The sequence below is a fragment of the Pelodiscus sinensis genome, unplaced genomic scaffold, assembly GCF_049634645.1.
Source record: "Pelodiscus sinensis isolate JC-2024 unplaced genomic scaffold, ASM4963464v1 ctg63, whole genome shotgun sequence".
Lineage (NCBI taxonomy): Eukaryota > Metazoa > Chordata > Testudines > Trionychidae > Pelodiscus > Pelodiscus sinensis.
The window spans coordinates 86,978-102,007 of record NW_027465976.1 but is presented as its reverse complement, the minus strand read 5'-3'; the positions used below and the strand labels follow the sequence as shown (position 1 = coordinate 102,007).

At 45.1% G+C, this 15,030-nt stretch overlaps 1 protein-coding gene across 20 annotated transcripts in view; it reads left to right on the top strand.

Moving 5' to 3' along the window:
• Positions 1-15,030, top strand: part of SMARCD3 (SWI/SNF related BAF chromatin remodeling complex subunit D3) — a 290,614-nt gene that overhangs the window by 238,129 nt on the left and 37,455 nt on the right. For all 20 annotated transcript variants that reach the window (XM_075917551.1, XM_075917539.1, XM_075917552.1 and 17 more), the window contains one exon: positions 4,241-4,402. In XM_075917551.1, the coding sequence (XP_075773666.1) occupies positions 4,241-4,402 (162 nt within the window). The remainder of the gene's footprint in view (positions 1-4,240; positions 4,403-15,030) is intronic.

The following is a 15,030-nucleotide window of genomic DNA, read 5'->3' as shown; positions in this document are numbered from 1 at the left end:
AAACCTCCCGTGCTGCAATTCAAGCCCATTGCTTCTTGTCCTGTCCTCAGAGGCCACGAGAAGGGGGCCACTGTGCACAGGCACTGCCCCCACAGTTCCCATTGGCCATGGCTTCTGGGAGCAGTGCTGCACTGCATGGCCAGTCTATCAGTTTGGCTTCAGGATCAAGGGTTCAACCCTAACATTAGCCCTAAGCCTGATTCTAGGGGGCTCCCAATGAAATCAAGATGGTTAGAAAGCCTATATCCAATATTCAGGCACTCACTTCGGAGCTGCTATACCTGGTCTTCTATAAGAACAAGGTCCAGCTAAGGCAGCACCTAGTTTTGCTTCCCAAGGTGGTCTCAGTTTCATTTGAGCCAGGCCATTTATTTAATGGTTGTCTTTCCAAAGCCACATAAGTGGGAGTTAGAACTCAGGCTTCATGCCCTGGATTTCAGGAGGGCTCTGGACTTCTACGTTGACAGGACTATGCTGTTCCGTAAGTTAATCACAATTATTTATTGCTGTGGCCAAACAGAATGATGAGCCACCTGGTATCTACTCAAAGAATTTCTTCTTGGTTCACTACCTGCATTCACTTCTTGTATGATCAAGCAAAGGTGCCTTCCCCGACAGTCGTCACTGCCCACTTTTACCAGGGTACAGGTCTCTTTGGCAACCTTTTTAGCCCACATGACTATCCAGGACATCTGCAGAGTAGACACCTGGGTCATCTGTCCATACTACGCACTGACCCTGTAGGCCCTGGATGAGACTTGTTTCAGTAGAAAAGTACTGTGAACTCCAAGCCAACCTTTGCGGATACTGCTAGTGACTCATTTAAAGTGGAATTGACATGAGCAAGCACTTGAAGAAAAACAGTTAACTACCTTTCATTTGTCAGCTGAATAAGTGGGTTGTGTCCATGAAAGCTCGTGATACTATTTATATATATTTTTGTTAGCCTCCAAGGTGCTATAGGACGATTGTTTAAGTTTTTCTACCTTTCATAATTATTCTTCAAGATGTGTTTCTCATGTTCATTCCATATCCTACCCTCCCACCCCTTTTTTGGAGTTGCCAGCAAGAAGGAACTGATCTGATGGCATGTGGTATACCATCACATGAGATCACCACTCCAGAGTGTGCCACAGCCAGCTCTACAGATACCATTACACACCTAAAATGGAATGAACATGAGCAACAAATCTCTAAGAGCAACAGAAGCTCCCTTGGCTCGTCCCCCCTGGTGTGCTGATAAGAACGTAAGAATGGCCATACTGGGTCAGACCAAAGGTCCATCTAGGCCAGTAACCTATCCACCGACAGTGGTCAGTGTCAGGTGCCCCAGAGGGGGTGGAACGAAGACAGTGATCAAGCAATTTGTCTCCTGCCATCCCTCTCCAGCCTTTGACAAACAGAGGCCAGGGTCACCATTCCTTATCCCCTGGCTAATAGCCTTTTATGGACCTAACCTCCATGAATTTATCTAGCTTTTTTTTAAACTCTGTTAGGGTATGTCTACACTTGCACCCTAGTTCGAACTAGGGGTGCAAATGCAGGCATTTGAAATAGTAAATGAAGCGGGGATTTAAATATCCTGCGCTTCATTAGCATGATCTTGCCGGCATGTTACTCCCGATCAACAGCTGTTTTTATTAAGCGTAAAAAGTAGGATTTAAGTGGTTGCAAGTGAAAACAAGTAGATCAAAATAAACTATTAAATTAAAAGGACTAAAACATGCTTAGCGAGTTCTAATCCTCTAATAAATTTGTTACATGCAAATTCTTATCCTAAACAGTTGGTCTTATCTCAGCTAAAATGATTCAGAGTGAGAGTTGATCTTTTCTCTGGTCACAGGTCTACAACTTCAAAGTTCTTTGTATTGTTTTTAGAGTGTGCAACACAATTTCAAAAACTAAAGACTGATTGCTCTCCATTGCTTAAATAGTCTTTTCAGGACAGGAATCCTTTGTTTGGCATCCACCATCCCAATGGAGAAATACCAGGTTCAAGATGGACTCCACTACCCAGTGGCACAGTCACATGTCTTTCTAGGACCAACCACAGTTTGAGTTTACAAGACAAAAACAACCATTCACAAGCCGATGGTTTGAGAACTGATTCATAGAGTACCTGAAGTGTAACTAATGGTCCTCATTAGCATATTTGGAACTACAGGAAGATCCATGCTTCATATTTCTAATTTCACATACAGGAATAATACATGCACAAAAATGGGAAATACAGATCCATCAGATTGTAACTATAAAATAAGATATGTTACATGACCTGTTTTGCATAAAGCATCTTTGAGTTATGCACATTCATAAGCCAATTTTCATAAAGCATGGGCCAGTTTTCATAAACTGTCACAGGTAAGTAACCATTTTTCTGTTGTAGCATGTGGATTTAAATGTGGGTCTCCCAGATCCTATGCTTATGCCCTAATACCGGACTAAAGGGCATATGGGAGGGATAGACAGATACTTCCAATGTGCTGATAAATTCTGGGGAAAAAAATTGAAAATAAGCCTAATCTTTTTTTGGTTTTGTTTTTGTTTTGTTTGCCAGGTGAACCAAAAAATCAGTTCTATGCCTTACTTTATTTATAACTCATTTTAGCCAGGAGAATATGTTGGATTACTGCTAATGAGACTTTCTAGATCAGGGGTGGCCAACCCATGGCTCTCGAGCCGCATGTGGCTCTTTGATTAAAAAAAAATGCGACTCCTGCTGCTTCTGAGCTATGTGCCCTGACTACTCAAAGCGAGCAGCTCTGGGTACAGCACCCCAACACGTGCTCACAGCGCCCCAGCCCCTGGAGGGAGAAGCATGTGGTGGCAGTGTGGGCTCTGGGACCCAGGCATTAGGTTAGAGCTGGGGGGGGGTGCCTGGCTCTAGGAGTGGGGAGGGGGATTGGGTTGGGGAGGCGGGAAATGCCTGACACGGGGGGAGAGGGAGGGCATTGGGTTAGAGCAGGGGGGCTGGGAATGCCTGGCTCTGGGGGAGGGGAAGAGGAGAGGCATTGGGTTGGGGGGGTGGGGCTGAAGCACTTTAAACTCAAAGTCTTCATGGATGCAGAATAAGGCAGCCAACACAGATGTCATATTTAAATTCCAGGGCAAAAAATGAGTCAGCATGTACCTGGTTTAGACTGTTTCTGTCAAACAAATTCAAAGGCTATTGTTTGCCTGGCTGAAGCAATTATTCTGAGAGATGAGTCTCTCCCTTATTGTTTTTGAACCTCACATATTTGCAGTCTGGGACACACTTCAAATTGTGCTAATTTACTTCTCAGTTCAGTTTAATTTTTAAAAACTCACAGGACATAATAGGGCAGTAGTGTTAAATTTAAAATACATGCTGGGGATGGTGGTTTTTTGTTTTTTGTTTTTTTTAGTGAGAATATTATTGTATTTCAACAGGGATTTTTTTTTTTAATTTGATGTTTGTTCCTTGTCAAATTCTCTGAAGATCTATGGACTGGCCATGAATTTAAGTGACTAGAGACTTTTTTATTGGTTTTTGTTTGAAATGTCCTGTAATGTTATTTTTATCACTACATTTTGTGTACTATACCTATCTATCTATATATAGATATATAAAAATAAATATATAATACATGGCTCTTCGCACTCTATCTACTGCTATTTTGGCTCTTTGTCTCTAACTGGTTGGCCACCCCTGTTCTAGATCATAGATCACAGATTCAAATTGAGTCTGTATCAATAGACAGGGCTAGCCGAGCCGTGGTGAGCCCTGCTCGGCAGCCGCGCTGTCCGGTGTTCTGCGCATACGCAGATCGCCCAAACCCGGCTCTTCTGGGATATAATCTACTTACCATGGGCGAGTAGATTACATAGATTGTCGAGCCCTGTCAATAGTGATGGAGAGTTGTTACCCTCTGATGGCAGTTTAGTGGCCTGCTTATATGAATTAATATGGTGAATCTCAGTTTGATTTCTTGTTCCCTTGTTACAAAAGCCATGATCACAATTGGTACTGACAGGTTCCCTTGTTAGTAGGCTCAACAGATAGGCCAAGAATTCCACAGAAACTGAACTTTCCTTTCACCCTTGAATAATGTTCTGCTAGAGCAGGGTTGAGGAACACATCATAGGCAGCATGCACTTTTGCTGCCTTTATTTCTTGAGTGCCACCTGCTATAAGGAACAAATTCACTTAAAAAAAACACCCCTCTCCTCAACACTGTGCATCTTTCTGTTTCTCTCTCTCTCTCTCTCTCTGCTGCAGCCTCCACAGTTTAAACTGGACCCACGACTGGCTCGTTTGTTGGGAATACACACACAGACCCGATCAGCAATTATCCAGGCCCTTTGGCAGTACATCAAAACAAACAAACTGCAAGACTCCCATGATAAAGAATACATCAACTGTGACAAATACTTCCAGCAGGTAACTCCCTATTGGGAACAAGATCTTATCAGAGCTTGGGACTAGCACCTGTCTATTTCTTCAATTCCACATGCTTGTCAGCTGGCACTATCACTAGTGAGGGAGATGCTATTCACATACTTTTTTTTTATTTAAGTGTAGACATACCCTGTAGAATCATATACCCACATAGTTCTCCCTCCTACTTCTCAGGCTACATCTGCACTGCAGAGTTTTTGCACAAAAGCAGCCGTTTTTGCACAAAAACTCATGGAGCATCCACACCTCAAGTGTGTTTCTGCACAAGAAAATTTACAGTAAATCGACAGAAGAGAGGGGGTTTTGCATTATAGGAATTCCTCTTTCTACAAGGAATAACTCCTTTTTGCACAAGAGCTCTTGCGCAAAAAGGTGTGTATGGACAGGCAGCAGGGGATTTTGCACAAAAAGAGCCTATCGAAAGAAGCACAGATACCCCGATGGCCATTCTGTTAATGGCAATCAGAGCTTTCTTGCGAGACAGCGTCCATGCAGTGTGGATGTCCTCTTGCACAAGAAGTTTTTATGCGCAAGAAGCCTGCAATCTGGACGTAGCCTCAGTGTTGGAAGGAATTTGTCTTGCTGTTCTGTATTCTATTTTAATTGCTTTGCATAAATCTGACTTATGAATGAAAGCTTTTTTGTTTACCATTTTATACAATCTGCTAATTCTGAAAGGTGGATTATACAGACAAAATGAGTGAGGTAATAAATTCTGGTGGTGAAAGAGACAAGCATTTAAGCTACATAGCTCTTCAGTTTAGTTGTACACAGACTCATCTCCTTTTGTAATACACAGACATATGCCATATGTCTCTTGAAGGGAAATTTCCTGGTAGATTTACAGTAACTTTTAAGAGTTCACCTGTGATCTCTATGTAATGATTTGAGCAGTTATCTTCTCAAGACCCACTTCTGCCATGACATCCACCTGAAATTAACCAACCAAGCCATCCATTAAAAAGAAGCATCATACTCTTCTCTCCACCACCATGCAATATGCTCATTTAGTAATGTTGTTTTATGTGTGTTAATGCCAACTCTGGCCGCCCTCTTTGATTCTGTCTAGTTACATCATGTTTAACTTAGTTTGTAAGCACCTCAGAGGAGGGGACTTTTTGTCTTTGTTACCTATTAATATTAATTATTTCTCCTGTGACTAAATATTTAGTCTTACTTCCTTTCTAACCCTCCATTTTGAATTGCTCATCATTCTTTTCCAACTGAAGTGACTCAGCCCAAAGAGGACTTTTTGAACAAAATTGTTTCAGTTATTTAAAATTATTTGAACATGAAAGGCACATTTGTCTTTGTCCCACTATGCCCCAGTCAGAAGTTTAACATTTCTGTAACCCAAACATTTAAATGTTTAGGTACATTGAATTTAGCCTTTTTTTCCCCAGAGATAATGGTTACAATTTTCAATAGCACTTAAGTCCCTTTTTAAAAGTTACTTGAAGTCTGAATCCCACTGAAACTTAGTGGGACTTCCTCCTGAGACATAGGCCACTTGTGAACATTTTACCTCTTACCTAATGCTAAAGATACATTTCTTAACTTGGTTCTGCATTTTTAAAGGTCTGAGGATATGGTTTTAATTTACACTATGGTCTTTTTGCACCAATCTTAAATGTTCCCTTTAAATCAATTATTGAATATTCAGGGAAGTTAAAATATTCTGATATTTGAACCTTCTTAGATATTCAATGATGGTTTAAAAGTTGCCATTCTTCTACAAAAAATGTTGTCACTTGATTACAGAGGGAGACTGCTGGACTGGAGTTCATTTATAAGTTCAACACTGTCAACTTAGGCTTCAATAAAGATCTTAACTGGTTAATGCACTAATTTCCCTGCCTTTGATATTCTCATTTTCACATCAAATTCTATAAATGAGACACACTCGGCCTTACTTATTTAGCTTCATTAACACTGGTCCTACAACTGACAGGTAATTTCTTGTACTGTTATATATAATTTTCCACTCCAACTCATCTGGTGAAGATATTTCACCCATGAAAGCTCATGACCTAATAAATTTGTTTGTATGAAAGGTGCCACAGGACTACCCATTATTTTTAGAGTTACAGACTAACATGACTACCACTCTGAAACATTGATTTCATCTCAGTTTCCCTCCCTCCTTTCCTTGCTAGCAACATGTGTATTTAGGTTTTGTTTTGAACTGTGGCAATGTAGAAGTGTTGGTTTGATGAAGGTGTTATTTCAGGAGAGCATGGGTGAAGAGGTGGGATTGGTGGCCATTCTTATTTCATATGGCAGTGAGTTACACAGTCTTGGTCTGGTTTCTAGGATGGTTCTGTCTCTTTCAGTCATGAGTCTTCCCCAAATAATCTCTGGTTCCATAGTTTTGTTGGAGGATAGCAGTGGTATGAGTCAAGGGTCGTGGAGAAAGAGAGATACCTCAGGGAGCTGGGGCCAGTTCCATGTATGTCTTTGAATATAAAGGCAGAGACCTGGAATTGGACACTGTTTAATGACTAGTCATTGCAGAGGAAACAGCTGCTGTGGGTGAATGTTCATGGAGTGCTGTGCTACTGAGAGTGTCATGAGCAGCTGGGCAACTTATTCCAGTGTTTAACCACCCTGACAGTTAGGAAGTTTTTCCTTATGTCCAACCTAAACCTCCCTTGCGGCAGTTTAAGCCCATTGCTTCTTGTTCTATCCTCAGAGGCCAAGAAGAACAATTTTTCTCCCTCCTCCTTGTGACACCCTTTTAGATACCTGAAAATGGCTATCCTGTCCCCTCTGAGTCTTCTCTTTTCCAAACTAAACAAACCCAATTCTTTCCGTCTTCATTCATAGGTCATGTTCTCTAGACATTTAATCATTCTTGTTGCTCTTCTCTGGACCTTCTCCAATTTCTCCATATCTTTCTTGAAATGTGGTGCCCAGAACTGGACACACTACTCCAACTGAGGCCTAATCAGCACAGGGTAGAGTGGAAGAATGATTTCTCGGCTATGTCTACATTGCGCATTCTTGCGCAAAAAGATATGCAAATGAGGCATGGTGATGAATATCACTGTGCCTCATTTGCATACCTAATGAGCTACCATTTTGCGCAAGGGGCTTTTGCGCAAGAGCCGTTCTGCCTGAAAATAAGCGGCAGAACGGCTCTTGCACAAGAGGGGGGGTTTGCGCAAGAAGAAGCAGTGTAGACTGCTCTTTCTTGCGCAAAAGCCCCTTGCGCAAAAATGGTAGATCGTTAGGTATGCAAATGAGGCATGGTGATATTCATCAGCACAGCTCATTTGCATATCTTCTTGTGCAAGAATGCACAATGTAGACATAGCCTGTGTGTCTTGCTCACAATGCACCTGTTAATGCGTCCCAGAATCATGTGTGCTTATTTTGCAACATCATCACACTGTTGACTCATATTTAGCTTGTGGTCCACTGTGACCCCTAGATCCCTTTCTGCAGTACTCCTTCCTAGACAGTCGCTTCCCATTCTGTATGTGTGAGACTGACTGTTCCTTTCTAAGTGGAGCACTTTGCATTTGTCCTCATTAAACTTCATCCTGTTTACCTCAGACCATTTCTCCAATTTGTCAAGATCATTTTGAATTCTTCTTCGAGTGGCCCCGTGGGTGCTCCACTCCAGGTGTCGGGTCCCGTCCCGGCGCCGCGAATCGGAGAGCTATCAGAGCCGTGGTCCGCCGGACCGCGCATGCGTGACTGCCCGAGGCGGCGTTCGCGCCTTTGATGTGTTGTGCGCGGTCCGGCTTGCTCAGTTCCTCTCAGCCGCCCTCGGTCGCGGACGAGAGCTCCTACTTGTCAGTTTCACTTCGCAACAGCTTTTTCAAAGAAGCCTTCACATTTGTAAATAGTTCAGAGCCTGATTAGTTAATTAGTTCTTGTTGGTTTTTACTTAAAAAAAAAAAAAAAAAAAAGAAGAAGAAGAAGAAAAACGGACTGGATCTCACAGCCAGTTGAGGGGACAAGTGGAGGAGAGTACTCAATTTCTCCCTCCTCCTTAATTCACTATGCCGGGATCCCCCGGTTTTAAAAAATGCTCCGTCTGTCAGGACCCTATGCCGATATCAGACGGTCATGATTCTTGTGTGAGGTGCCTGGGTGAGACGCATGTCCCCCAGAAGTGCACTCACTGTAGCAAGTTAACGGCGAGGGCTCGTAAGGACCGAGACTTGCGCCTCAAACTTATTCTTTATGGCAAGGCGCTGGAGTCCGATGCCATACCCGCCTCTGGCATAGCAGCCCAGAAACGGCGGGCAACGTCTCCCAGGACAGCCGTTACAAAAAAGGCTAAGGCGTCCCCAGCTCGATCGCTGCCAGACACCACTAAAACAAGATGCCCTGACGAGGCATCTGGGTCAGCAGTCCCAGGGCAGAAACGGGCTCCTGGTCAGACGAGACCGGCACCGGCTCCAAAAACCGCGCAGAAACCAGCATCGGCAGGAGCGCGAAAGCCGGCACCGCCAACTGCCGCCCAAGCGGCGCCGGCGGCGGAGATTTTAAACCCCTCGGTGCCGAGCCGCCAAGTCTCTCAGGCGGCACCGCTGGCTGATCTGCCGGCACCGGGCTCTTCGTCGGCACGGTCAACGCTGCCCCCATGTGGCGATACAGAGGCATTACAGCCGCGTGCGGCACCGAGCTCTCCACCAGCAGGAGAAATTGACAAGGCTTCACTGCATTGCAAAGCCGCAGAGAGAGAAACTTACAGGGCGCTTTCCCCATCGCCTACCTTCTCTCCAGGACCGTCTCCTTCTCCACCCAGGTACCGAAGGCACCGGGACTATAGTCTTTCTCCATCTTATCAAGTGCTAAGAGGACCTTCCCATGGGGACACGGTCTATATAGAAACAAGACGCCCCCCATCACGTTCTCGCTCCCCAAGGAGTTCATCAAGGCATAGATCACCTAGGCGGTCGCCACGACGGATCTACTATATTCGCAGTTCAAGATCCTCCAGATACTCTTCACCAGCACGTTCTGACCGTTACTATGATCGCTACCATAGGGCTGAATATGATCGCCCCCACCCTGGTCGCGCTACCCTATCTTATAGGAGTTCTTCACGTAACTGTCTATCACCCAGTGCGCAGCACTTACCAGAGCGTCCACAAAGATTGTTTTCATCACCTCCATCAGAAAGCTTAACCATCCATCAGGATCACTCAGAACCAGAAGAGGGCCAACTGTCCGAGACAGAAGATCCTCGGCCACACGTTTCTCCAACTGACTGTCCTTCGTCGTCACCGGATGAAGCAATGATTCCAGATGATGCCTCTCCCTTGGATGACCTGAAGCACTTCCAGGACCTATTCAAAAGGGTTGCAAACACACAGGAAATACAGTTAACAGACGTTCCCATGAAGAAACATTGTCTTTTAAAGAATTTGCGACAGCAACAACGGGCAAGAATCGCCCTCCCTATCGATGAGGCCATCATGGAAGTGGCAGACGAAATATGGCAAACCCCTACATCGGCTGCCCCAACTAGTAAGAGGGTTGATAGAAAGTATTTCGTACCTGCTAAAGGACTGGATTTCCTTTTCAACCACCCCCAACCCAACTCTCTTGTAGTTGAGGCGGTACAGCGGAGGGCTAAGGCTCCTCAATATAAGAATACAATCCAAGACAAGGATAATAAAAAATTGGATGTGTTTGGAAGAAAGGTTTACTCTTCGGCTACGTTATTGTTACGAATCGCAAATTATACAGCCCACCTTTCTAACCACAATTTTGATAATTACTCAAAGCTTACAGAGCTACTACAATATCTACCTGATGCCAAGAAACCCTTACTGAAAGCCATAGTCCAAGAAGGATATATAGCCTGTAATACTACTTTGCAGATGGCCATGGATGTGGCCGACACAGCTGCACGGGCCACAGCTACGGGGGTCGCAATGAGGCGGTCTTCCTGGTTATTATCTGCTGGAACTCCACGGGAGCTTCAGAATAAAGTAGAAGATCTACCCTTTGATAAACAGAAGCTTTTCGCTAGTAACACCGACGAAGTTCTTCATTCTGGCAAAGACTCCCGTACCACTTTACGTACCTTGGGAATGTACACACCTCCCTATAAACGTAAACGTTACTATCCTTACCAACGGAGGTACGATTATGCATTCAATAAGAATCAATCACGTCCCCAAAACAGTCAGCGCTTCCGGCAGCGTCCTCAACGTAAAAGATCTCAAACGAACCGTTCATCCAATCAACCTGCACCTAAGCAGCAAATTTGACTTTCCCGTCGAGGATGCAAGCACGACCCCCACGTTCAACGTACCACAGGACTCTTTACACATGTTTCACCATCGATTAAAACGGTACCTCCCTCACTGGTCCAGTATCACCACGGACAAGTGGGTTCTGGAGGTGGTACAATTTGGTCTCTCCATCCCCTTTCTATCCATTCCCCCCACCATCCCTCCTACCCCGTCCCTTTTCAGGGACCCCTCTCACGAACATTTGCTGAAACAGGAAGTTCAGCGCCTACTGAATATCGGTGCTATAGAGAGGGTACCAAGTCAGTTCCAGGGAAAAGGTTTTTATTCCCGGTACTTCCTTACCCCAAAGAAGACAGGAGGGTGGAGACCCATTTTGGACCTACGCAAGCTAAACCGCTACCTCAGGAAACATCGCTTCAAGATGGTGACCCTAAATGCCATCATTCCGTCGTTGAACAAGGGAGACTGGTTTGCAGTCCTCGACCTCCAAGACGCCTATTTCCACATAGCGATCCATGTGGCACACAGGCGTTTTCTCCGCTTCCAGCTAAGTCAAGAACATTTCCAGTACAAAGTACTACCCTTCGGCTTGGCATGTGCACCCAGAGTTTTCACCAAAACTTTAGCGGTAGTGGCTGCCCACTTGCGCAGACTGGGAGTGACAATTTTCCCATACTTGGACGATTGCCTCCTAAGAGGTCAAACATATTCAGAGGCCAAACACATGGTGACAACAGCCTCTCAGGTTTTTCACTCTCTGGGTCTACTCATAAACATGCAGAAATCCTCGCCAGAACCTACACAAGATCTGGTCTTCATAGGAGCGAGGCTCGATTCGAGAACAGCGCGCGCTTATTTACCTGCCGAACGTTTTGCCGCCATTCAAGATCTTGTTCACACCCTGACGTATGCTCCAACGATCCCCGTCAGAGTACCGTTACAACTACTGGGACACATGGCCGCCTCAACAACTATTGTTCAAAACGCAAGGTTACATTTTCGCTGCCTTCAACACTGGCTGAGTACAGTATACACTCCGATGAAGGACAGCATTCACAAGGTGGTGGCGATACCGTCACATGTACAACAATCCCTACAGTGGTGGACCAAGCCGACCAATGTTATGGCGGGCATTCCTTTTCACCGTCCGCAACCGTCGAAGCAAATAACAACAGATGCGTCCCTTACTGGCTGGGGAGCGCACATGGACGACATGACGGTTCAAGGTCGCTGGTCCCCGCAGGAGATGCTCTTACATATCAACATTCTCGAGTTACGAGCAATACGTCATGCATGTCAGCATTTTCAGTCCCATATAAGGAACACGACTGTCAGAATCCTTACGGACAATATTGCCACCATGTATTATGTAAACAGACAGGGAGGGGCTCGATCCCGATCTCTCTGTATAGAAGCGATGCACTTGTGGAACTGGTGTACCCGCATCAATACCATCCTAACAGCTTCCTATTTGCCGGGTGTCCAGAATACTATTGCGGACTCACTCAGCAGGCTGTTTCCCCACGACCACGAGTGGGAACTTCGCACGGACATTCTACACGGTATTTTCGCCCAATGGGGGTTTCCCTCAATAGATCTGTTCGCTACTGCTGCCAATGCCAAGTGCCCCTATTATTGCTCCAGGGCAGGGATCGGACATCGCTCCTTGGGAGACGCTTTTCTCCACAATTGGGGAACGGCACTGCTATACGCCTTTCCCCCGATCGTCCTAGTTCCCAGGATCCTGGAAAAGATCACTGTAGAAAGGGCTCGAGTAATTCTCATAGCCCCAGCGTGGCCACGGCAGCCTTGGTATTCAGTACTCCACCAGATGTCCATCAGGACACCGTATACCCTTCCTCTGCTTCCGGATCTCTTGACTCAGGACAACGGCTCCCTTTCCCATCCGAAACCCGAAACATTACACCTCACGGCGTGGATGCTCGCTGGTTCAATCCAATCGAACGATCATGTTCGCAGAGAGTCAAGGAAGTATTAGTACACAGCAGAAAAGATTCCACTCGAAAGACCTACCTCGCCAAGTGGGCCAGATTTGAAACGTGGTGTAGCACTGATGGTAGGGATGCTTACGTCGCAGGAATATCCCAGATACTTGATTACATTTTACACCTCCACGACACGGGCCTTGCGATAGCCTCGCTGCGAGTGCATCTAGCAGCAATTAGTGCTTTTCATCAAGGTCAGGATGGGTTTTCTGTATTTGCTCATCCCATCACAAGGAGGTTCCTAAAAGGACTTACAAATCTCAACCCACCACGGCGACCACCACCACCTTCCTGGAATTTAGACTTTGTTCTGGATTCCTTGACACGCCCCCCCTTTGAGCCCTTGGCTACGATACCGTTGCAACTTCTAACTACCAAGTTGCTTTTTCTGCTTGCCATTACATCAGCTCGCAGAGTGAGTGAAATAGCGGCATTCATGTCATCACCGCCTTACACGGTGTTTACTAAAGAGTCGGTAACGTTGAGATCTCATCCAGCTTTTGTTCCAAAAATTTGTTCGGATTTTCACATCAACGAGCCAGTTGTTCTCCCCTGTTTCTATCCCAAGCCTCATACTTCAAGGGAAGATGCACGATTGCACACGCTCGATGTGAGGAGGGCATTAGCCTTTTATATCGAAAGAACGCGACACTTTAGGAAATCGGACCGTCTAATAGTGTCATTAGCAGATCGAACCAAGGGACAACCCATCACTTCCCAACGGATTGCGAGGTTAATAGTGTCGTGTATTACAACCTGCTACTCTATACATAACAAACCTCTTGCGGGTACTCCTAAGGCCCATTCTACGAGAGCAGTAGCCACGACTACAGCTTTTCTTAGAGGTGTTCCTTTCCGAGACATTTGTCGAGCAGCAACATGGTCATCGCATTCTACCTTTATGAGGCATTACGCTGTAGTAAACCAATTTGCTGCCGATTCCTCCGTGGCTACAGCAGTACTTTCGCATAGCCATAAACCTTAGTCCCGGAGCGCTCAAGTGTTCGAGTACTGCTCTGAAGTCACCTGGAGTGGAGCACCCACGGGGCCACTCGAAGAAGAAGAAGAAGTTACTCACCCTGTGAAGTAACGATTGTTCTTCGAGATGTGCCCCGTGGGTGCTCCACGACCCGCCCTTCCTCCCCGCTCCGGTATTTTCATTTTATCGTTTCAGGGAGCGGCTGAGAGGAATTGAGCAAGCCGGACCGCGCACAACACATCAAAGGCGCGAACGCCGCCTCGGGCAGTCACGCATGCGCGGTCCGGCGGACCACGGCTCTGATAGCTCTCCGATTCGCGGCGCCGGGACGGGACCCGACACCTGGAGTGGAGCACCCACGGGGCACATCTCGAAGAACAATCGTTACTTCACAGGGTGAGTAACTTCTTCTTATGACCCTATCCTCCAAAGCAGTTGCAACCTTTCCCAGCTTGGTATCATCTGCAAACTTAATAAGTGTACTCTCTATGCCAGTATCTAAATCATTGATGAAGATATTGAACAGAACCGGTCCCAAAACAGACCCCTGCGTCACCCCACTTGTTATGTGCTTCCAGCAGGCTTGTGAACCATTAATAACTACTTTCTGAGAATGGTTATCCAGCAAGTTATGCACCCACCTTATAGTAGCCCCATCTAAGTTGTATTTGCCTAGTTTATTGATAAGAATATCATGCAAGACCATATCAAATGCCTTACTAAAATCTAGGTATACCACATCCACCACTTCTCCCTTATCCACAAAACACGTTATTTTATCAAATGGTGGGGTCTAAAATAGTTGCTGCCTTTCAAGAAAGATCTTAATATCATGGATACTTCTTTGAAAACAATGTGCAGCAACAGTCAAGAAATCTAGTTGAATGATAGGAGCCATAAAGAAACAAATAGCTAATACAACAGAAAATATCATAATGTTATTATATAAATTCATGTTACACCCACACCCTGAATATTGTGTGCAATTCTGGCTACCCCAATACCAGAATGATATATTGTGATTGGAAAAGGTTCTGAGAAATAGTATAACAGCTTTCGTATAAGGAGCGATTAAAAGACTGAGACTGTTCAGCTTAGAAAAGAGGCAACTAAGGGGGGGATGTTTCCATTTTGAATTTGTCTAGTTTTAAGTTCCGGCTGTTGGATCATGTTACATGTTTGCTTGATTGGTTATCCCATTATCAAATATTGGTTCCATGTGCAGATAATTATAGACTATAATCTAGTCACACCTTAATCTTCTAACATTATAATGAGCAGTTCCTTCTAAAGCAGGGATGTTACTCACCCCAGTAGCATCTGGCCATCCCAAATTGTTAAGTGCCTTTGGAGTTTGAGGAAAGCAGTTTTAATATAAAGAGTGCCAAGGGAACATAACTATAG